The sequence below is a fragment of the Anser brachyrhynchus genome, assembly GCF_964034855.1.
Source record: "Anser brachyrhynchus genome assembly, chromosome: 5".
In the NCBI taxonomy this organism is placed as follows: domain Eukaryota; kingdom Metazoa; phylum Chordata; class Aves; order Anseriformes; family Anatidae; genus Anser; species Anser brachyrhynchus.
This window is the reverse complement of record NC_137699.1, coordinates 16,765,602-16,790,484: the sequence shown is the minus strand read 5'-3', so window position 1 is coordinate 16,790,484 and position 24,883 is coordinate 16,765,602. Positions and strand designations below refer to the sequence as shown.

At 46.1% G+C, this 24,883-nt stretch overlaps 2 protein-coding genes across 5 annotated transcripts in view; both read right to left on the bottom strand.

Moving 5' to 3' along the window:
• The window catches only part of SLC1A2 (solute carrier family 1 member 2), a 93,485-nt gene extending 76,037 nt beyond the window's left edge, over window positions 1-17,448 (bottom strand). The window contains exon 1 of one of the 2 annotated variants that reach the window (XM_080594495.1): window positions 17,114-17,448. Coding sequence is in view for 1 of the 2 variants with exons in the window: in XM_080594494.1 (XP_080450620.1) it covers window positions 16,245-16,261 (17 nt within the window). In the remaining variant the exon portion in view is untranslated. Of the gene's footprint in view, window positions 1-16,244; window positions 16,940-17,113 lie in introns of those variants that run through there. The other variant, XM_080594494.1, reaches the window with a different exon arrangement.
• A 2,257-nt stretch (window positions 17,449-19,705) lies between these two features.
• The window catches only part of PAMR1 (peptidase domain containing associated with muscle regeneration 1), a 54,672-nt gene continuing 49,494 nt past the window's right edge, over window positions 19,706-24,883 (bottom strand). For all 3 annotated transcript variants that reach the window (XM_080594490.1, XM_080594492.1, XM_080594491.1), the window contains 3 exons: window positions 23,332-23,564; window positions 22,003-22,298; window positions 19,706-20,754 (listed from right to left, as the gene is read on the bottom strand). In XM_080594490.1, coding sequence (XP_080450616.1) covers window positions 20,218-20,754; window positions 22,003-22,298; window positions 23,332-23,564 — 1,066 coding nt within the window. In that variant the 3' untranslated portion in view covers window positions 19,706-20,217. The remainder of the gene's footprint in view (window positions 20,755-22,002; window positions 22,299-23,331; window positions 23,565-24,883) is intronic.

Sequence of the window (24,883 nt, the reverse complement as noted above, 5' to 3'; positions counted from 1 at the left end):
ACCAGTGTTTGTGAGATCTGCCTGCTATTGTGTCCATGCCATCGCATGCCACTTGTGTCCACGAGTGTCCCACAGCTGGGGGGAAGCAGCTCCAGGCCCCCATCCTGCTCCGCTCACACCCACAGCGCGAGGTTACACCACAGAGGGAACAAGGCAAAGCCTGCAACAAGCAAAGGCCTGTTGCTCTGACACAGCCGAATTACATTTCTAAGATAAGTAACCATGAGTCAAATTTGTTTTGTGCATAAAATCCAGCGGTTTTATTAGCTGCCAGGCTCAAACTTGCAGAGTGCCTGGTGTGCTACCGACTGGTAGTCAGAAAGGAGCAGAGGCAAAGTCAATTCTTCAACCCCATCTCCTGACTCGGTCGGGTGGTCGGGCTCACAGTGTGGCCACAGAAAAGGAAGCTTGCAAAGCATGTGGTAGATGGAAAGAGGATGTGACTTTTAGGACAGCAAAACCTTTCCAACTCTGGGAACCTACTGTGGTACAGGCAAAGGTACGAATATACGCCGTGCTGCCTATTCTACGCTTTCAAAGTAGAGGCAGGTACCCCACATTTGCTTTGGGGCAAGTCTACCTGCAGGAGGAATGAGCAGAGTAGCTAGCACACTGCCAATTAGCCAGATAGCTTGCTTCACAAAAGGCAGGCCCATACATTTCCAGACCAAGTGTGAGCACGTTTGTGAGTAGCTGCAAAGGACTCCCAAAGAAAGACTTTCAGATCAACAGAAAATCCAGCGAAGCACCAGAATGAGTGCATGAGGCATATCACGTATCCTATGGAAGTCCGCACTCGGGCAAAGACCGGCACACTCCACTGACAATACTGTCAGCCACAGAGGTAACAATTGCACTGAAAAAAGACTAAGCCTGAGATAAAAATTTCCTTTATTTTAACTGAGGAGAAACAATTGTCAGAATACGGGCAAATAGACGGGACAGTCTGTACTGACAAACCCAAGCAAGCTATGCATAGTTGGCCAGGAAAGCTGCAATTAAAGCTGTACCACCTTCCTCACATTCTTTTGTAATTAACTTGTATTCATTCTTGCAATGAGTAAGCATTAAAAAAGTGACAAATGGGCAAAATATTTACCTTTCACCTATTAAAACAAGTATTTGTACAGCACTGTGAAAATTCTACAGTGCCCATCTTTCCCCCGCTTCCTTTACAACAACAACAAAAAATCAGATCATGAATGAGTCCCAACAGCTATCAAGTCTGACTCTAGTTCACCTGAATAACCATTGCCACTGGACTGAAGAAAAAATGTGGTGAGAAAATCTGAGATTATTTCCACTGTTTATCAACAGTCCAAACAGAATAGAGTGGGTAGGCAGAATTGTTAAATCCTACTTTGGTCTGTTCAAAAAACTGATAGTGAAAAATTGTCAGGTTTAAAGATACACTAGAATGCATGTGAGATTTCTGTACGGACAAACCTGTGGGACACTGCATATGAACACTGACACTCACAAGAATGTGGCTCTCTGCACTCACAGATGCCGAGAAGATGAACGTTCACAAGAGAGACTGCTTCCTGAGCCTGCCAGGGACTGTCAAAGAGAGAGCATACAGGGTCTCCAGCATGAGCTTCATCCACACTGGCACTGAAGAAGGTGGAGAAAATTTCCACTTGGGATGTGGATCAGTGAATAAAAAAATAAAAAATAAAAAAAGCACTTAACAGAAGTGTTAGGTGAATGTCACTAGGGGCAAATAGTAAGTAGACTGTGAAGCGTTAACTTCTAATTTTTCATTTTCCCACATGAAAACACCTAATGTATGATTCCATTGACCTGGAAGGATGCATTTTAAACAAAACTTACACATTGCTCTAAGATCTTCATATAGCACATAGACTCGTGCATTGATCTGAAAGCCATTGGAACATATTTCAGTGGTGTCACTGATATGAAATCTAGATAGAAACGCAAAGCAGTAACTGCTGTGACCAGTGTGGAACAATGAGACCAAGAGGCCTCTCTCCCTGCTGGGGAAGTCATTGGTCATGGTCCTCTGCTGAGCTGTGGGTTGATTTTTTTGATGTGGATTTTTTATGTGAAATCAGAATCAGTATTATCCAACAAAACAGTCAACTTAACTTACCGTAATTGCTTTTACAGTGGGCATTTATGGTAATTTTTCTAATTATCCACAGACTAACCAAATGATACCTGTGCCATCTCTGCTTTAGTTTTTTTTTTTGCAGTAAATCAAATGGGGCAATTTAAAATTATGCCACATTTGTCATTTATGTCCTAGAGACAGATGGCAACTTGACCACTTGGACATACGAGTGACTGCATGTTAGCATGTATTTTTTATAGTATGTGTCCATATGTAAAAATGTCTTCCCTGACTCATCAGATGTGTGAACGTACTCTTTAAACTAGGAACACTCTCAACTCAACAATTGTTTATGGATGATGTCAAGAAAAGCACTATTCCATTCTTCTTTTGTGTTTTGTCATGAAAAAAAATGGACTACCAGGATGTTATCTTGCTTACCTAATTGCTTATTCAACCGATAGACTAAATTTTTCTGTCTCCTGCTATTCTGTCTTGCTAGGCAGAATCTGAAGTTATGTCAAGAGAGAAAACGCATGAGAAAGAACCATGAGAAACATGACACATTACACCCAAAAGTGTTAAAGAAACCACAGGCTTCAGACAGGTTGTGACTTTCCATTTCCTGAGTATTCTTTTGTAGTAGTCCATAAAACAAACAGTGAGTGGCAGGCTTGTGAATGGTGATATGCTGGTCATCTGCCAAGAAGGATCTTTCCATTCCGGCCTTCGGTGCACAGCTGGCACTAGTCTATTTCCTGTCACTGGGCAATGTCCTATATCTCCTTCAGGTATGCATTTTCTGGTGCCTAAAAGCCTAATTTTACAAATCAGCAACCGTTAATAAATGCATCAGTTCCACAACAGTGCCAGAAACAGAAGTTCTGAGAAACGTGGTCTGACTCTAAAAATAAATAAGTTGTTGTCAGGTTTTCAGATATTTTAAGCTTCATGGAAAAAAAATAAAAATAAAAGTGAGAGACAGCAAAAGTGGAACCTAAGCTTTCTCAAGCAATTCAATAAATCTGAAAACAACCCGATATTTTCTTTTTGCAAGAACAAGGAAGCCACTGCAGGTCCACACAAAGTGAATTCAGACCCTCATCTGGCCTCCCTCTGCTCTGGTCAGTCAGCAAAGGGACAAGCAACATCACCTGGGATGAAAAGTGTGGAAAACAGAGAGTTTTATGTTACCTGACTGGCTACTGAGACAGGACAACTCAGTTCTGTCTACAGTCACAGATCCTGCGTGAGAGCAAGCATACCTTACACCTCGGTTCTCCACCTATAAAGACGAGAACACATTACTTCCAAGCTGTCTCTGATTCCTCTGTTTAGACAAGAAGATAAATTAGTAGACATTTATCTTTCAGTACATATTTTAGCCCCAAAAGGCGCCTCCTAGGCATTCTGGTATCACAGGATTACTAATGCACGGCTTGGAAAAACAACACCTCCTTGTGGCCACTCTCGATATGCCACGGGTGAGAAGGGAGGTTGCCAAAATTACCGTTTTTCTTGAGTATAAATAGCAGGGAAACTGGGTGGAAGTTAAAATCCTCCTTCCCTTTCCTTTCTCTGTCCCTTCGAAATAATGAAGAAACAGTATATGACAGCTACCGTGATTTCCTTATGGTGTCTAAAACTATGGAAATACTTCACTTGGAGGATGATACATCGTCACTGCTGACCCCAGGGTAATTGCAAAGCATGAACACGCAGGTACAAGATGGGAATTAATTTGTCCCCCTCCTTTTCGGTTCTCAGCCTCGAGGCTGAGTCTGACCTCCTGACTTTGTTGCTCTTGTAGCTCCCGTTTGCTGTGCCTGTCCAATTCACGTCCCATTCTGACTGGTCCCTGTCATCAGCTCCTGACCAGCTTTCAGACGATGACTTTTTATATTCGGTCACATACTGTCATTACACCAATTTGTCTAGGAGTCTATGAATGAACCGGTTTCATGCACAGGCTGAACAGCATGATATAGAGCTGTGTGCTTTGGAAAATCAGTTGTACACATCAAAGCATATGAAATCTGGATCAAGTGCTCCAGACACAGGGGAAAATCTCACTGATGTAATATTATTGTTCTTCATGTTTTTATTGTTATGGGCTACATATGCTGGCTCCACAAGACGTTTTGGGGGCAGCCTGAAGCTCAAAATGCATAGGAATAAAGATCTTGGCATTCAAGCCTTTCTATGACTACATCCTAACCATTCCCTTATGACAGGAAAATGCATTCTTTTCTCCTGATTTAGACAGCACATCCAGATTAACTAACCCCACTGTTGTTCTAATTAGAAGCGTTTCTCTGTAGGCTAACACCTACAAACCGAGTTGGTTTCAGACTCCACCTTACTCCTACTCTCACTGAGATGTCAAAGCGTGGTTAACTGGTTAAACGTGGTTAAAAATCAGAGACAGGATGGTGGCTTTTTTTTTATGTAGAAAAAGGTTGCAGAGCACGAGGGGGCCCTGGCGGGAGCCAGCAAGCTGTCGGAGGCCGGCAGCTCCCGAAGGGACGCGACACGGGCCCCTGACGGGAGGGCGGCGGGCGGCCCCCCGGGGAGCTCCAGCACCGGGTCCGGGGCACAGCGCCCGCCGCAGAGCCTCGCCCGGCCCCGCCGGCCGCCAGCGCTGCCCTCGGCCGCCCCCTGTCGGCCCGCGGCCGTGCGGCCTCCGGGACGCCCGGCCCGGCAGCTGGGGCGCTGGGGTCGGCCCCTCAGCCCCCGGGCTGCAAGCTCAGCCCCCGAGGGCCGCGGCGAGCCCTGCGGCACCGGAGGGTGCCGGCCGAGGCGTCCCGGTGCCGGTCAGGAGCCCGGAGGGGGAATGCCTCCGGCCGCCTTCCGCCCTGGGGCAGTGCCACCCGCCCGCCTTATATCCCCTAAAATGGCGGGCGAGGAATTCGGGCTTGTTTTTGGCTTCCTGTCCTAGATAGCTGTGATATAAATAGCAGCCAGGTGTTAATTAGGTCCCATATGCACGCCTGGGTGCGAGTGCCATGTATTTTATCCACGTGCACTTGTAGAGACAAACCTTTTCTCAGTTGCCATAGGAAGAACAGTTCTTACACGGATAAGGGGCCAGATGCTTAATTAAAAAGACCGCTTTCTGCCTCAAGGGAAGTATACTACGACCGTCGTAAAGTTGGAAGGCTGTGCTTCTGCCACTGGAAGGGACCTGGAGCCCTCAGCACTCTTGCCATGACCTGGCAGAGGACACCACACCTATGACAGACCGTGGGCCATGCTCGGCCCCAGCCTGTGCTCCACGTGCTGCTCAGGGGCGGCTCACGTACCCCAGCATCTCCACAGGCCACGGCGGTGTCTCGGTGTCATGGCTGCAGCAGTGGCAGCACTGCCTGCACGCACGTTGGCCTCTCAGTACAAGGACACCGAGACCATGGAGTATGCCCAGAGAAGGGCTACGAAGCCTGGAACACAAGTCCTGTGAGGAGCAGCTGAGGGAACGGGGGTTGTTCAGTCTGGAGAAGAGGAGGCTCAAGAGAGACCTTATTGCTCTCTACAACTACCTGAAAGGATGAGGTGGGGAGCTGGGGGTCGGCCTCTTCTCGCAGGTAACTAGCGATAGGACTAGAAGAAATGGCCTGAAGTTGAGCCAGGGGAGGTTCAGGTTGGAAATGAGGAGACATTTCCTCTCAGAAAGCAGTCAGGCATTGGAACGGGTTGCCCAGGGAAGTGGTGGCATCACTGTCCCTGGGGGTGTTCAAGGAAAGGTTGGACCTGGTGCTTAGGGACATGGTTTAGTGGGCAAGATTGCTAGTAGGGTGACGGTTGGACCAGATGATCTTGAAGATCTTTTCCAACCTTAATGATTCAGTGATTATATTCTATGATTCTATGTGTGCACCCAGCAGGTCACAGGAGGCCACCAGGAACTTGCCCAGCACGGAGCACTTACCTGAGGAGTCTCAGTAACCAGCTGAGGGCAAACCTACACTAGCAGTTTAGTCTGAACCAGAAGTGAGCTTCTGGAGTGAATTTCCTGATGGTGCCCACCTACTGCACTGTGGCTCGCATCGCAGAACTGTGCTGGGGCAGATGCACTGAATTGGGTTTGGGTGCAGTTACACCAGGAAATGCACTCCAGTAGCACACCAGCGGCACTCCACACACTCCACTCCAACTGTTCCTGTTGGGCTCAACTACTTATTCATGTAGGCAATCTCATGAAAGCTCAGGGACATGGAAGTAGTGTACAGAGTGTGGGATGGCGTGCCAGCAGTATATGGCATCACGGCCACATCCAAGAACTGAGGTATGAAGGCACTGCATGGAGACAGCTGTATGCTGTTTATTTGCAGTATACAGAAATGCAGAATAGGCATGTTTGGAAAGGAGCTCTGGAGACCCTCCAATACACTCCCATATTCCCAGATAAATGTTACATATGTGCTGGCATTTTTATAGATTAAGGAAGCCACAGTCCTAGATGGCTGGTAGTGAATAATCACAAGAGCTGGCCGTAATTTTCATACTCTTGAGGACAGAATGTCGGCCTTTCTTCCTTGGACTAAGAAGCCTGTTGAGAAACAGGCTTTCAGGCTCTGTATGGACCTGACCTGGGGCAGGAAAGGTAACCATGTCTTCCTCTGTGCTAGCCCAGGACATCCATACTAACTCTCAGCTGCACTCAAGCTAATTAGCCTGGCTAAGAGGCAGTCATTAGCCTGGATACAGTGCTGGGCTAATGCTGTTACACCACCTTCAGTATCAAAACTGTTCCCTGATAGTGTTGCTCCTCCAGGTTGGAAAGATGTACCTGAGGCAACAGTCAACATCTCTAGGAGGGTGCTGCATGAGACCCACTTGCCCAAAGACCATCCCACAGGAGTAGGAATGAACAAGTTCACGTGTAGCATGAGCCAGACACCCCCTTCCAACGGTGGGTAGTGCGTCAGAAGCTAAGCCGTGCGCGTGACTTGTTTACCTGTGATCTCTGTTGCAGTCCCCGTGAGAGAGCAAATCTCCAAGATCCAAAGTGAATTACAGGAGAAACATGCAATGAGCGGTTGGAAAGGCAAACACCAGGGGTTCCTGCCTCTGGGGAGACAAAGTCCACGGGCCTGGAAGCCACATGGTACGTCTTGAGGAGACCACAGGTAAATCAGAGGTGCAGTCACTCACAGGTTTGAAGCACAGCTTTTTCAGCAGGGCTAAGAGAGACTAACCTGATTCACACAGAAATGTGAACTAGCTGGTGATGTACTTATCGCTCCCCTTAGACCTGATTACTGGTCTTCCCTGGGGTAGATGTACAGGTAGATGTACAGATGTAAGAAGAAAAAGATCGATTCCTGGATGGAGCTCCAGGACCCTGACTTTGGTAACGAAAGCTGCATCCTGCCCACCCAGCAGAGACAAGCAGGTCAAAGCAGGCAGCCCCTATGCTGGTTACCTGCATTACGGCTACCAGCATCAACAACCAACACCACAAACGCACAGCTGTGAAAATCAGCACCGCAAAGTACACTAACAGTTTTTGCGATTGACACATTAAAGGTTCAAAACGTCCTGGCAATTTTGGAAGCAAAACCAGTGAACCAGCTGAAGCCAGAATCAGATATGCCTTTGTATGCTGCCAGAGAAAAAGAAACCTTTTACTCCAAACTAAACAGAATAGTACTGAAGCACAGAGACCTGGCAAAACTTCTCCTCAACTGGCTGTCTTCACAGAGAACTTAGGTGAACCTTCAGTGGCTACTGACCAGCACAGAGAAGTATTATTAAAAAGACAAAACAGAAGCCATGAAGGACTAGAAATACAAGAATGACAACAGAAATGGTTGAAAGTATAGGAATTAGTCCAAATTCTAATGGTAAAAGAGAAAAGTCAAAAGTTGCTGTGAAAATGTATGCAAGAGGTAGAATCAAAGCACATCAGTATGACAGAAACAGCAGCAAAGTCTGTTAAATAAAAACGTTGCAGAAAGGAGACAGTATCTGAAATGGAGTGATGAAGCATAAAATAAACACACAACTCTATACATATATAAATTTAAATGCCTAAAGTAATAAACCACTGTTTTACTCGTGTTGAAAAAATAGTAAGAAAGGGTACAGAGCAGAAAGCAGCCTGGAAAAATTACTGATTTTTGACATAGTGGTTATGTTTTAAAAAATATGTATATCAAGGAAAAGATCGGTTGCAGTCACACTTAACAGCAGATGTTTTGAGTTTGTCAGTGAAAGTTTAAAAAAAAAAAAGAGGGCAAATATTGTTTTGGTCAACCCCAAATGCTTCCTTAATACACAATGTTATGTTTTCCTTTGTACTGCGAGTCTCCCATCATTTCATTTTAGTCTTCCTTTTTTTATTCCATGTTTTTCCAATTGAAAAATAAGTGTGAAATAGAAATTTTGAAAGCTCAAACGTTTCAAAAGCTGAAACTGAGCATTTATATTTGAAAAGTAAAAATTAAACATTTTTAATTTTTAAATTCCCTCTCCACCTTCTTTTCTTTAAAACACTACAATGAATTTGATTTCTCGGGTATTTCAGTGAACCTGAACTACTGCATTTTTGCGAATTTCACGCTGTTCTCCTAAGGACGCCTGTAATTAGCCTGTAATTAGTAGGAGTGTTTCTTAATGCTTTTATGCTTTGGTTCTTTTTTTGACCTTCCTTTTAAGGGTCCCCAGTTTGGAATTGCTTAATACAAGATCAAATATGTTCTATATAAAAATTTTAAAATATGATCTTTGAACCTAGTCTGTTATCTTTCCCAAGCACTGAGACATATACTGCAGCTAATTGTCTTAAAGCTTTAAGTACACTGAGAGGCTTTGAAATTAATATAGAAGTAGGATTAAATATATAAAAGCACACTCATTTTTATTGCTCTCATGCCTGTGGAAACAGCATTTTAACTTAAAGGGCTGGAGGCTAAAAGTGTCAGATATTGTACTGACTTGGCAAAAGCGGAGTTTTCATTAGCAGATGGACAATAGCAGAGATGATGGATTTGACAGACCCATCCAGTGTTTTCAAGAACTCATATACTTAATTGTTCTAAATAGCAGGTATTGCAACACATCGGGCTGGGGAAGGGAATTAAATCTCACGGAAAATGAGGAGGCATTAAATGAGAAGGCACCAAAGATGAAGGTGCACTTGCTAGCACTGCGCCTTCTCTCTGCGCTCCTCCATTACAGAGCCTCAGCGTTCGCACCGCCGCGTGTGCCGGGAAGGACCCAGCACATGCCCCATGGGCCTGGACCTGCACCTTCCACGAAGCGCAGGGGTCTCACACAGAGGGTCGGTGCTCTTCGCAAGATGCCCTCGACTGACAGCCCGGGGCTCCTGCCCACCTTCTGACAGGGGGGCAGCCTGCAGACTGGGAAGGGCTCCTGCACAACCTGACCGGCTGCACCCTAAGTGACACCACCCTACCCTACCCAAAAGGCTTTACCCAGAGTTTTCTTCAAATTGTTGCATCGGCTAAAAGCAACCGTCGTTTGGAGACCCACAGGCTTGGCCCTCATGCGTACACACCACAGTAACCTGACCTGAGCAATGCGGTAAATCCTGGCAGGTTCACACCTGAACACATTTAAGGCCCCATGAAGATTATCAATGCATAGGGCACGGTGGTTTAAAAGCTGTATTTGCACTTTTGAAGGAACAGCATTTGCTCCTACTGCCTATGCACTTATTTTGTCCATGCCTCACCTCTTACAATAGCACTTGTTTTGCTGATCGGCTTTATATTCTCACTTCCTCCTGCTTAGTACAACTAAGGAAGTTGTTGAAACTTGAATGCCTGTGCATGCCAGAAGAAGAAACAAAAGCAGTACTAGCTATTTTAAGTCTTCTAAAAATGTCCTTTATTATCTATGTAAAGAGATATAAGCAATAAAATACAGTATTTCACAACTTAAGCCAAGGAATAGATGATTCATAGATCAAAACTAGATCTATCAATGTCAAATTGGGAAAGCAGGCACTGAAAAATCTGAGGTCTCCAATGTGATCTTAAAATCTCCGATTATCAGGAATACTGAGGTGGCTATTTCCAGTAATGGCACTACACAAAATATCAGACTTTCCAAGTGAGCTTTCCCTACCTACTGAATGTAGGCATTCAGTGACTGCTGGTCAAGGTCGGTACTGGAAGGAATGGATATCTATGCAGGTGGAGCAGAAGAGAGGTTTTATGACAGTAGTTTTTAACTGAAAAAATCTGACCCTTTAAATATTGTTCACAGATTTAGTTATCGGTATTCTTGGTTAGGACAGACTGTAGATCAAGGGGAAATGCCAAGATCAAGAAGAAAATTAAATGCAGTAAGTTGTTAGTATAGAAATACAGAACTGCTTCATCAGGTGAATTCTTAGGGTGTTGTACATAAACATCTTAGCGTATGTTCATGGGGAGGAGGTGTGTATGTATTTATTCATTTCTTGGAACACTACGGTAAGCCAAGACTGTTGAAAACTTTAGCCATCTTTTTAAGGAACAGATATCTATACAGCCTTTGTATATCTACTCCAGTTCCCTAATCTGCTTTTTTTTCAAAAAGTTTAGAATGAATAAGCACTATAGACTTCTTAAAAAGTGTTTTAATATTTGTGCCTTTACATAAGTGTCTGGGTTCCTACAAAAACTGAGTTAATGTCTAGATGATGATTTCTTTTTGAAAGTATAGCTCAAGGCCAAACTGAAGGTTGGGGTCATGAGAACTATCATGTCATCAGATTAATTTTAAGGAACGTGCGTTATCTTCTACAGAGCCTTATTCTATTTCATCAAAATCGATGAGAGATTTGCAATTGGCAACAGTGAAATGAGGTCAGAGCCACAGCTGATATGTCTAATTAATAGGCTACATCCACTCCATCTGTCCCACAAAATGTCTGAGCGAGTATAGGGTAAAACATCTCCATCCTGAGTTGGTACTGTTCAAAATCTGCATAAAAATAACAGTGAGAGCACTTGGAGGATTTCGTCCTCTGAAGTATCTAAACATTTGTGCCAGCACATTTCACCAAGTTTCCATTTAGAGGAGTTTTGTGGGTAAATTACAGAGTAAAAATTCAGATGACAAGAAATCTGTGGGTGTGCTTGTGTACACATTGTGGCAGATCCTGAAAACCCACTCTATGTAGGTGCCTAAAGCCTATCATGAAATGCAAAGCTAGTTTTTCTGACTCACTAAGGTGTGTTTCATTGTCTCCAGGCTAGGTGTATAATATATGTTGGCAATCTCCCTTTGGGGTTTTGTCTTGACGACGCAGCGAATGGCTTTAGGGCTTCTACTCCAAGATCCAAAACCACTACAGCCACATGACTAAAACACTAATCCAGCATAATAAATTCATTCTTAAGGATCAAATTTTTTCAAAAAATGTTGACAGGTTAACTCGCATCCACAGGGCTTGATGCTGGGCAGGGTACTTACTATTTATGCCTCCCATGTTAACTTTATCTTGAATTGTCTAACAATCATCTTTCCACAGCTAGTGAAAAACCTTTGTAAGTTTCATGCAATATACTATGGCTAATTTTAGAGAACTCAAATCACGTGCCCCTCCCTGATCTGGATCAAATTCATGTTGCTTTGTGATCAGGTAGCGCAGACAGACTCTATTTCTGCCTGCAGAACTAACTGTAACTTCAGAGGCAGTGAAACGGGGGATGAAGAGAGAGCATCTGTAGAAGAATGTAGGAGTAGTCGGGCTGGGAGAGGAAGAAAAGCCCACAGCTGGGCTGCTGTTTTGTCTGTTAACTGAGGTAACGATAAAGGCAAACAAAGACAGGGATCTCTGTAGCTGACATGCAGCATATTTGCACCTCCGGACAGAATGGGAGCTCTGCCCCCATGCCAATCCATATAACGTAAACACCACTTGTATTAAGCGTACATAAAATTGTGAAGCACTTACATCTATTGCACTAATCAAATCACGACGCTAAGCAATTACCCAGAGACTTCTGTATTTCCAAACATCCTGACGTTTCAGCATATTGTTCCACTTCACTGGATTTGTTTAGTCGCAGGGAGCATACGCACACGCAGACGCACGCTTGCCGGGTACCTGTGCCCCGCATACCCGTACAGGTAACATCTCTGCTATTTATGCCAACCTGCCCCGGGACTGTTCCAGGCACTTAGACCAACTGCAGTGGAAGAGCTCACATCTGTGTCATTACCCTCTCCAAAACGCAGCGGTGGCATCCCAGCTGGCCCAGGCCGGCTGGGAGCTGGGGGCGCGCTACCTGCACGCAGAGGGCTGAGCTCCCGTGCACAGACACCTGCTCTGCCTCTCCTTAACTTCTGCTCTAGACGCAGTGACAGTGTCTCCTAGTGGCTGCATTCTTAAAGGAGCTGATCCAAACCCAAACTTCACACCTGGAACTCCCACGCTTTGAAAGCACACAAAATACAAACACGTCGCTGGGTTTTTAGAGTATTAAAAGAGCGTCACTCCAGGAGGTAAAAACCAAGTAATTTGAACACTCCAGGTTTAATATCTGAGTTACAAAGTCACATGCTGATTTAAGATTTAAAACCTCTCTCTAGATACAAAAGTGTAATTTAAAAAACTGTAGCAAATCATTGCATTATTTCCCTTTTGAAACAGTAACACTGCAGAGAGCAATGACAGCTACAACGAACCCAGGTAAGGCAAGGCATTCAGGACTTTGCTCAAAGGCCTGGAGACAAGCAAAGGAACCAACTGGGTCAGAGGCAATCTCATTTAACCTTTAGGTCCCCCCAGACCCTGTAAAAGCAAAGGAAAGGCTTAAATGCTCTACCGTCTTAAAGCAGAAAGTCAGTCTCCATAGGTTCAACCTAGCGCGTACTGAGCGCTATGCCAGATAGCGAAGGCTGAGCGTGAGATGATGCTGCTGGATCTCTGAAACATGCTAAGGACTCACGAAAGGCGATCCTGGCACAGACCAAAAGGCCACATCTGCGAGCATCCCCTTTGCAGTCACAGCCAGCAGAGGAGGTTTAGATGGAGAGCACGAAAACAAGCAACCCTGAGCAGTACATCAACACCTGCTTCCAGCTCTTCCTCCCCAAACTCGCTATTTGCAGTTTCCAGCACCAGCTAAGCACCAAAAATCCACCTTGGTAATGAAATCGGTATCAGGGGATTTTGTGAAAAGAAGACTTAACAGTCAAGATACCAGCCAGTGTATTCTTTGGCCTGCGGAAGCCCCAGTAGCTGAAACTGTAGCACGGTGGACACAGAGGCCACCTGGGTCTGATTCTGCCATTTTGGGGCACATTTCCTTTTTTTTATTTTAAACTGATTGAAGTTTTCTGTTTTCCACATTTTCCTTTCTTGGAACAGAAAGTTTTGGGTAGCAAATTTCCATACATGGATAACTTTACCCAACTTAAATATTGGAAGAAAAAAAAGGAAAAAAAAAAAAAAAAAGACTGGAAAGATGCAGACAAGGGAAGCTTTCCTAGCAAATCCTGGCTCTAAGACTATTTTTTAACAACATAATAGAGATTTGTCATCTTCTTTGTATACACGGGGACCTTATTTTTTACCAAATACCTTATCATACTCCTGACATCCCCAGTTTGGAGTTTTTATGTAAACTTGCCTGTTAGAGGAGAAATTGCACACTGTGAAAATGACCATGGCTGGTCATTTTCACATATCAGGACAAAATAATGACTTTGTATACTACAAACCTCAGCTAACATGTCTATTTGAACATCACAAGAGCCACCAGACATTAAACTGGAGTGCAGGCAGTCCGTCCCCACCTCCAGCAGGTGCTTCTCCATGTACCTGCGTGTGCCTGAGACACTGCTCTGCTGGCAGCAACGGGCACTTTCTGCTACCTGTCTTTCTTCCACTGTGCTGGTGCCAACGGAAAGCCTTTCTTGAACAAAGTCTGCCTGGTCCAGAACTCGTTTTCCCTGTTGATCCTTACAGTGCTCGAGTTTGCTGACCTTTACGCCAGCGTGTAAAGCTGATCTCTCTCCTCAGCTTCTTACCTGAGGGGAGGGAAAGACGGCAGTTCAGTTTTGGAAGAGGTTCTCAGTGGCAAAAAGGGACTGACAAGTGAAATGCTTTCCACTCAGCTTGTTTTCCACACCTACCTCAGCTATCACCGAACATCAGTTGAAACACACAAAATAAGCAGTTTCAGCTTGTCTTTATCTATGTGAGTTTCCTAAAAAGTTTGAAAACAAAGCCTAAACTTTCTGCCTGTCTTCTCACCCTGACAATTTAGCTCCATCCAATAAGGAAAGCAAAACCAAACCTCTATCGAAGCCCTTCTATTTGTGGCATTCATCCTTTTTAGCCCAGCTGTTCAGGTAGCTTCTCTGAAAAGCTCCTCACTTTCTGCACACGTTTAAACCCCCTGAAGTTGACAAATCCCCGTGCTGCAGCCACCTCTCATCACGTCTCTTCCTACTAAACCCTTGCACAGCAAATCCCCCCTTGCCCCAGCAGTGTGAAACAAGCGGACACTTCTACACCTCCCTGTTCAGGAAGGGGGATGCTTTATGTGCAAGCAATATTTCCAAACACTTGTAGCGGTAGTCTCAAGTCAGCACTAACTGAGAGTTATGAGCCTCACGGTGAAGAGCAAAATGCTCCGTTACGGTAGCAAGTAATGGACATCACCCTGGCTAACTGTTGTGGTCCCTGATCCAGCCCTTCTGTACCTGGATCACCTCAGTATGGAAGGAAAGGAAGCCCTCTGTGCCTGAGCAGTGCTCTATTAATTTATTTATTTTTTTATGGTTGGACCAGACGATCTTGGAGGTCTTTTCCAACCTTAATGACTCGAAGTAAGCAGAGCACTCCGAGAAGAGCAAAAGTCGGGGTAGTCCGAGGAAACAGAAGGGACAGAGGATGTGGAGCTGCAACCGTACGGACGCAGGTGATTTCCTTCATCTCCAAGCCTCTTCCCTGTGGCTCCAAGCATTTGTTGACAGTATCTATCTGGGTGATTTCATTGTTAAAGGGAATGCTACAGGGCAGATTAAACTGCTGAGCAGCTACCAGTAGAGGAATGTACAAACCTGGAGTAGAAATTCCTAGCGAAGGCAAGACAAACGGCGAGTTAGTGACTCTACGAGGTAGAAGAGCCCCATGGACCTGCCCTCTGTCAGCCCTGGGGGACTGTCCCTTTCCTAAGGCAACCGAAGCTAACACTTCCTAGCCTTCCCCTCAGCCCAAGCCAACTGTCCTCGGGCCAATCTGTGGAGAGCAGGTTCCTTTTGCCGTCCCGGTGATGGGACACCTGTGTGCACACCCCCCCGGCCATGTGCTAGGTTATTTAAAGCAGCTCAGCAAGTCTCCCAGCCCGAGAGACACAGCGGCAGTATCAACAGAGCTTCCTTTTGCACTCTGTCCTCAGAGAGTCCCATCCAGAGCAGATCACGCTGATACAACCTGACAACAGCCAGGGATAAAGGGGAGGCTCACACCACACGCAGCCTAATGCCAGCTACTATTAGAAGAGGGCAAGCAGAGATCAAAGAAACCTTTTCTCTTCTTGCACGCTGCCAGCCAGTCTGCAAAGCAGCAGGCAGCGGATCCTCACCGTCCCTCCAGGGGCAGGGGACAGGTCTCTGTCAGGGGGGACGGGGCAGGGGACAGGTCTCCTTCAGGGGGACGTGGCGGGACTCGGACCGGGCTGGCTTGCCTCAAAGCCTCTTGTGTAACCCTTCGCCCTTCCCGGCACTTCCCTCGCTAGCGCTGCGTTTGGCACAAACCTGCAAAATTGCAAAACTCCTCGAGAAGTTGGAATTGCTTGTTGCCTTTTTAAGAGGCGGGCGGGGGGGGCAGCTCTCCATTTCTTTTTGAAGTATAGGTTATTGTTATTGTCAGCATTATTTTTAGGAGGCGGCTCCCCTCTCTGGTTTAACCATACCACTCTCCCCGCAGGCAGCTTCCCGGCAGGTGCTTCGAGCCTCACGTGCCCCCCAGGGGTTAAATAAAGAACCGACGGGAGGGAAAACAAAACCTTTCCGGCGGCTCATAGCTGAAACCCTTTTCTCTTTTCCCCTCTCCCTCTCGGTTCTCCCGCTCCTCGCTCCCCCGCTGCCCGCCGCGGGGCAGGCCGAGGCACGAAGCAGACCGCACGAAGCCGGCAGCGGGCACGGCTCGGGACCCCCCTCGCCCCCCTGCCCCCCCCGGCAGACCCGGGGTCCCCCTCACCCGTCCGCCGACGCCATGGTCCCGGCAGCCCCCGGCTCCTCAGGGCCCCCGCGGGACGGCTCCGGGCAGCGGGGCGCGGGGCGCTGCGCTCCCTCCGGGCGGCCCTCGGCAGCGTCCGGGACGGGGCGAGCGGCTCCTTGTAATCCTCGGGGATCCGCCGGGCGGGGATCCCCCGCCCCGCCGCCGCCCGCCGAGGGGGGCTCCGCGCCCCGGCTCCGCGCCCCGGGGCCGCCCAGCAGAGGCCGGCGGGGCGAGGGGCTGCGGGCACCTGGCGGGGGCCGGGCGGGGCCCTCCGGCCGCGGCGGGTGTGAGCGAGCGGGTGCGAGTGCGGGAGAGCCGGGGGTGACTTCACAGCGGCATGGTGCTGGCCGAGGCGGGATTGGAAGGCTTTAGCCTCCGCGCCGTGGATTTGCAGTCTATCCCTCTCTATTTTAGGCTCGGGCTGACATCACCGCCGCCGTGCCTCCCGCAAATCCCCCCAACCTCTCCTTTAAAGCGGGAGAGGAAGGCGAGGGGGAGGGGGCAGCGAGCCCCCCGCAGGGGGAGGACCGGCCGCTGCCGCCGCCCGCTACCTGCCCCGCTCCGCTCCGCTCCGCGCCGCGGGGGGGACGGGAAGGAGCCGCCCCCCGCCCCGCGGCCCCGCGCCCCGCACGCCCCGGCCCGCTCCCCGCTCCCCGCTCCCCGCGCCCCGCGCCCCGCGGCCCAGCCGCCCGCCCGAGCCCAGCGCCCAGAGCCCCGGGGCCCGGCCCCGGCCCGGCGGCGGCGCGGTGCTGCCCCCTGACGGGCAGGCGGCGGCGGCGCGGCCTCACCTGCACGGCCCCGGCCCCGCCGGGCCCCGCCGGGCCCCGGCCCGCGGCCCCCCGCCGTACCTGAGGGTGGGGGGCCCCGCGGGGAGCCCCGGTCCGGTGAGGGGAGGGCGGCCGGGCTGCGGCCCCCCGGGCTGCCGGGTGCCCGTCCTTCCCCAGGGGGCGGTCGGGGTCCTCCACCTGGGCGGCGAAGGGAGATGCTCCGGGTTGGGTCGCGGCTTGAAGACAGGTCCTGGCGCTCCCAAGGAGCAGCGATTCCAGCTGGTGGGCTGGGTTTTGCGATCGTTCACCCCCCGTTTTCCCTCGCTGTCAGAGTTAGATGTTAACCCCTGCTCTGCTCGGGCTGTGGGGGAGGGCAGGCCCTGGGTGGGCAGGCTGAGCCAGGAGGATGTTCGTAACCCCCGGGTACAGTACAGGTGCCTGGGTGTACTGCTGTGACCGCCCACCCCATGTGTGAATGTATATGTCACATAAAGCAGGAATAAAGCACGGTGGCTGCATTTGGAAATTAGCCAGAACTGGATCTAGGAATCAGCTCGATGGCAGTCCAGAAGCAGACCCCGATGCTGCAGCTAATTCCTCCTTCTATAAAGGACCGAGCTAAAAACTTAATCCTGGTGTCCAGTGAAGCCTGAACGTGTCCTTGCTTCTCTCTAAATAGCATCTCGATCCTGTGAAAGGAAGGGGGCTGAATTCTGTGGTGCATGCACAGCTGTAGCAACCTCCTCCCACGATGAGCCGTAACACACAGTGATTTTCATCCCATCAGTTCCTTCAACTCAAGTTTCTCTCCAAGAATACACTTTTGTGTGATACACAGCCAGGGAACAGCTATATTGTTGATGCCCAAGCCCAGCAGATTTCATTTTTACATCGCCAGATCTGCAGCGACTGAAACTACATGAGGTGGGATTCATCGCTGAGGAGGAGCTGGAGGATCAGTGAATACTCAGTATGGATGAGCTGCAGTAAAAGGAGAGGAGTGAGGACTAAGGTTGGAATTAACTCAGACTTTGCAGTTTGGTGTGGACCACCTGGCTCTCTTTTGGACAAACCCTACAGGGAAAAACCCCTATGGCTTACCTTCTCAGTTGCAGCAGGGCAACTACAGTACCACAGTGGAGAAAAGAACCAGCTCACGGCCCTTTATGATTTCTGTTTTAGAAGAGAATTTCTCTTACCGTTAGGGTGTAGAGTTTTTCATTTAACTTAATCACAGAAGAGCTCGCACTGGGCAAGCCATGCTCTAATAAACACTTATATTTCTTTCTCATTCCTTCATTTCATTCGTTGTTGATAGTGTTAGGAAGAAACACGTGTCGACCTGCAAGTTTACTCTCCTCCAAAACTGTCACCTAATATCTTCTAAACCTTTCTGTAGGAGGACGAGTACCATACATTCACTGAAACATGCTCCTCCCAGCAGAGGAACACGTCTCATTTTTCACATTTAATTCAGAATTTTTGTTGTCGTGCAGTTTGTCAGCCAAGCGTAATCTCCTGGCAGAAGGAGATAGACAAGCAACATAAAGAAAAGTAATTCACTTTGGTTGTAGCCCTTAAACTTTCTGATTCAAGTAACAAATAAACGGATCCTATCACCAGTAAAAATAAGAGAATTTCAAAAGCATTAAGTACTTTTGACTAGGAAAGCAAAAAGGAATTACACAGAATGGTCCCCAATACTAGTTTCCCTTTTAGCAGTAATTTTCAGATTCAAAAGTACGTGGAAAAACTTCTGAGCACTAAGAAACACTAAATGAGATTTCATGGCATCAGAGAAATTAGAGTTGAAAACAGACTTGATAGCTTATAACAGCCATAGCCATGCAATAGGCAAGGCAGAACACGACTTCAGGATGCAAGTCCTTCCTGGTGAGAGTAACAAATCCTTTCATCACATCTTCACATCCAACTGTTGCTCTGACCTGGTCTAGGCTCTGTAATAATCTGGAAGTCCTACAAATTCCAGGGTGTCATAGACGATGTATCTGTGATAGGAGACATTCCTCTGTCCACACTCCCAAACATTTTCTAGGGCTCATCTTCAGTCTTCATCCACAGCTGAACAGAGGAAAATGATTTAGGGAGAGAGCAGTAATTAAGGACCATGAGGAGACCAAGGTCTCTCCACTGGACAACATGCCCAACGGGAGAATCTTACACTCGGATGTCAAAAAGTCCAGTTAAGGAAAGCCTCTAATAAACATGAGAGCTGGACATTATTCTTCACCCTGGTGGGCTACAGGGGAGTTATTTTACCACAAAAGTGTGTGAACTGACAGAAAGCAGAACTTGTCCCAAGGTTTTCAGAGGTCTTTGAAATAATCCACAAGGAAAAATGCTTTGAAAAGTGTGTTTCAGGTTTTCATCTGTTCAGAATAAAAGGTGTGAGATAACCCTCCAGGTACATTTCATTGCAATGGCTCATGTACAACAATAGCAGCACTGGATGTATTAAGAAAAACAAAAAACAAAAAAAAAAGATTCTTGTTATTTATACAGTAATTGAAATTTGTACTAATTTTGCCTTTTGCTGTGCCTGAAGAGTCCCAAGTGAGAGTCACATGCAAACAGACAAGGGCAGTAGGGAGTCCCTAGAGTGTGACATAGATAAAGCAACAAGGAATCTAAATAATGTCAGACATGGGTATGTAGGTTAAAAAAACAAACCATGGTTTATTTAAATGTGTAAAGTACTTGGGAGGGAAAAAGATTACATTGTACTATGGCAATAGAGACAGCACATACTGTAACAAGCTCATCCATTGTAATGAATTCAGGCTACTCTTTCCAGCCTCTTATTCCTGTCAGTCATGCTGACCTTTGGGAGAGGCTCACCATTGATTTCTCTAAGGGACTCCACACTGCAGATTAATTTCAGTCAGAATTTGCTGTCCTGTTTCTGTATGTCAGACTCAGGAGCAGGGCATCGTCCTCCCACCAGGGGAGACAGGCAAAATATGGCAAAACTTCCCATGCACAAGGACATTCTGCCATGAATTAAGAGTAGCCTGATGGAACATCTGATCCTAGGACAAATTACCAGGGTGTCTGCCTTAACCTTATCCCAGACGTGGCTCATCATTGGGATGAGAAGCCTAAAGCAGCAGAGACTGTGAGAGATATTATGATAATTATAAAATGCCGTTTCCAGACGCAGCTTTTTATTTCAGGTTCTTCTCAATCCAGTCTTTGAAGGGAAAAGCTTTGGTGTAGCCACTGTAGAGTTCTAGGCTGCAAGTTTTATCATAACCCCAGCTCACTAATCCCATCAGGTGCCACCTTAGCTCAGGAGATGCTTTTCCTGGTAAAGTTATGGCTGCAATCCCACCAGTCTCAGCAGGGCAGATATTCGAAAAGGCTGTGTGGTCCTGTTTGGCGCAGAACATGCTGTCAGTGATGCTGACCTGTATCCCATTATCCTCATACTGTTGCTCACACAACAGTGAGTCCACCATCCGAACAGCTCCCATGCGGATCGTATCATTCTTGTATCCAGGTTCTTTAATGTCAGCCAGTACCTTCCAGCCAGTAACCATTATTTTTAAATCCTCTATAGGTGAAGTCAAGTCATGAGAAGATGCCAAGCAAATGGGTTGAACACGACTGCTGATTCTGGCTTTGTCCAAAAGTTTTATGATAGCTATGTCAGAGTCAAGTAATATGGGGTCATAATTGGGATGCACTATGATGGCAGAAATCTGGGGAGGAAACAGAACAGGAACAATTGTAGCGTTAACAGCAATGGAATATGAGCAATACTATTTCCATACCAATACATTTTAGTTTATTTAGCATTCCTTACCTCTCCCCTCTGCTCCCAAAGTGTTCTTTCACCTTAGAGCTCGCTCAAATGAAAAATAAGCTAAGAGATCAAGCATCTTCTGTTAAGAACTCTTTTTTTTTGGGGGGGTGGTTTTCAGGCCAGTTTTTATTGTACAAAACTCCTTCTAATGAAATATAGTCAAGGACATTTCCAAAAAAATAGGGAGTTAATGTGCAGTGCAAGTTTTTCCACTGTTTACTGAAAAGAATTTACCTACGATGTCATCTTCAGTCTGTATGATTTGAATTTGAGGGGCTTTTGAATTTAAATATTATATTCTTACTGAAATTCAACCATCTTCCCCCAAAAAAACAATGTTAGAAATACATAACATAACACTGGGGCTAAGCATTTACTGCCAGCTAGCTTGATGAAACACCACAAGAAGAAAGAGGATTCCTACAGGGAAAAATCATCAAAAATAATATATCTAGGAAGGTCTGAGAAAGTTGGAATTAGAGAAAGAAACAAAAAATAAAGGGGAGAGAGGAATCAAATTAACTATGAATTATTGGATAAAATCCATTAATTAATTCACATATCCCCCCACTCCAGAAAAAGAGTCACAGCCAGAATTGCTGTATTTCTCCTCGTTTTGATTTCTACGTTCCTAGTTTTACTTGAAAAAAACAAACTATTCTGAGCCTGAGTTGCTGTTTTTGGAGCTGGAGTCAGATACAAACTTCTTTTGAGTTTAGAGCTGGACAGCCTTGGGACTGAGATGTGAAATGCGTTCACGGTGTCAAACCAGGATCTAGAGCACAAGTGTTTCCTTCATAAATTATGCTAATCGCTTTTGACAGTAGCTGGCATCTCTTCTCCTTTTTTTCTGGCAATATCACTCAAGATGTCATGGCCCATGGAACCTGAGCTATTTTCTTAATGATCGGTGTTAGGGGGGAAACACGCTGGTTGGACAGTGTCAAGGGAATTAACACACTACAGCATGTGCCCTCCTTGTGCCATGACAGTTCTGTCAGTTGAATCTCTAGAGATGTATTTCAAGGAACAGTGTGTAAAACAATACATTGCCCAACGGATAATCTTTTTCTCCCCATACGAGACGGATGTGATCAGCATCTGTCAGTGCTCATCATTTTCGGCTCCCAGCAGACTTACTCACCCGCAGGTTCTGGATGGTCTTTTCATCCCTGTCATCGTCTCTGTAGAATTTCCCCAGAACCACCTTGAGCTCTGCTGACTTGAGCACGATGGTCTTGCCCAGGTCAGTGACACAGTGAGCTGCCACCACCACGGTGCGCTCATTCACCAGGGCCCCGCTGCAGATGAGGATCCAGGTGCCTTTTCGGAGACTGTTCTCCTTCACCCCGTTGGCCGTCCGATAGATTGCTGCTTGCCAGGGCCACCTGGTAGAGGTCACTGTCTTCTGAAGAGTGATGTTTTCTGCCTTTCCGCAGACTGGGGAAACATGGACAAAGAATGAGGTGACACCTCTTCCCAATCAAAGAAACCAAACTACAATGGTTAGAATGAGGGACAGCTTTACAATAAGCCTCTGTCTCCGAAGTGCAAACAGAAGATTATTTTCTATAGCTTAAAAAAAAAAAAAGAAAAAAAAACTTTTTTTCTTGTTATTCTCTGAATTCCTGGCTGAAGGAGGAATGTGGAATTAGCACTTGAGCAGGTGAATTTTCATCACAACTTTATCGAGCTGCATTATAATGAGAAAAGTGCATAAAGAACTGTAGAGAACACATCCGATTCTTGCTTGCAATAAAACACCATACAGCCAGCAGCATACTAAAACCACTCTAGGCAGTCACAGAGCAATTGTGGGGTCCGCTCCTAGAACTGGCCTTAGCATAGCTGAGTTCATGCCTACGTGAACAGACTTGTCTTGCCGCGAAACTTTGAACCAAATGCACATAAATTAATATCCACCCAAAGCAAAAGAAAAAGCCATGCCCTGTCCTAGGAATATACTACCCTGGGGTAAAATGTCCCGAATTAGGAAAAGTTCACTCACACTTTGCAATGTAAACCCTTCCTTAGCAGGGTATGTTATGGGAATAGCCTCTTTAAAATGCAGGCTCTCCATTCCATTGCCGAAACCTTGATGTTATTGTAAGCTGTGTGCCAAAGCACAGAGATGAAAGAAAAATCATTTTTGCAATACAAATATGGGAAAACATGAGGTGATAGTAGGAACACATTTTCAAATCATGACAGAACCTCATTCCCTTTGCTCAGTGAAAGAGTAGAAAAACTGATGGCAAATTACCATGCCGAAAGCTTGATCCCTTTACCATCACCTACATCACCTACTGATGGTAAACAGAACCATACATCCTCCCACCTTTATTCCTCCTATCTCCCAGCTGGAAGCATAGGCAGCCTACACTGTTGGGACTCCCTAATTATCTAAGACGAATACAGAGCCTGTTCCCCCATTCGCCAAGAGATGTGTGCTTTTTTTCCCTTTGAGACTCACTTGGAATACAAACGGGGGCCCTCCCACTCCATTTTCCTGTCTTCAGACAAGTCCTCCTGCTGCTACCCAGGCGGCGGTAGAAAGGAGAAATGCATTCGTACTGAAGCTGAGTGTGCAGATGCTGGTACCCTGGGGGCAGGTCTCCGAACGGCAGTGCTGGCTTCTTGGTTGGGTAGATTTCAAGCTTTTGCTTGCTGAATGCAGATGAGTAAAGCTGATGCAAAGGTGTTTCCCTGTTTCAATGCACAAAGAACACGGTCATGATAATAACACAATAAAAGAGATCATTTCCATAGCTTTATCACCAGCTGTCTTAAGTAACATTTAAAAATATAAGCAAGTAGTTTGCTTGTGAAAACACATGGCAAATATCCTTCCAACATAGTTTAGCAATACTGCCATTTACATCCCATATATTTTATTTATATATATACATATATATATATATTCACATATTTTTAAATTATCTATTTGTATCTCTTTTTTATTTATTTATTTTACTGTTTCTGGATTGCATTTTGTTGTCTTTGAGTGTGGAACAGGTTTCACCATTCACAAAAGGACTGAGATACTGCATTTTTAAATCGAGAAATTACACTAGAAGTTGGTGCTGCCATAATTAATTCTCACTAGAGAGGAGTTAGGCACTTCTTTACTCTAGTGAACATTTGAATAGGCAGTATTAGGAATTGATTCAGATTAAATCATGTTGATAAAGTTGCTTGATTTAGCAATTAACAGATAATTACCTCACCACAGAGATTTCATAATTGCAATAATCACTAAGCTTCCATTTGGAAATTGTACTGATTAGCTGAAACATGGCACATAATTAAAAAAATAAATGTATGCACCAGCCTGGATATGGACCATAAGCTTGACTACAGTCATACTTAAATCTTCATCACTTAGAATATATTCCTTGTTCTAATGGTTAAAAGCACATATCTACACACAAAAAAACTATTTACATCTGAAAAAATCAGCAGGAAAATAATTTCCCTTGCTATTTTTGGAACTGCCTGTGTCCAGAAAAGCCATAAGAATGCTTTTTCACATGGTAATTCCATTTTCGGTCAGAGAGAGACACAGACTACCTTCACCATATAGAATTTGTGAGGAGATACATGACAGCACTCAGGGAAAATAAACTTACTAAGAACAAGAGCAATAGGAAGTTTCTTGGTTTTTGGAAGAAGGATGAGAATTGCTCTGGTCGTGCTCAGACTGCCTGGGTCCCATTCCCTACTCATGTGTGACCTCGCAATACTACAAAATCCACATTTGTCCTCTTTCTTTATCTGTGCTACTTCATGGGATCATGCTTCAAGGGACAAAAACAGTGCACAGACATGAGATGCCATCATGATGCTATGCAGGTGGGGGCATGTATGCACTCTCTTAGAGCTGGTGTTAATATCTGAAACATTTAGCATAAAAAGACCTCAGTTCAAAAGTGAAGCAAGAAACATAACTAAGCAATAAATCTTGATGGCTATGAAAGCCTCCTGATGGCTTCTCAGGGCCACCTCAACACACATATGCTACAGAC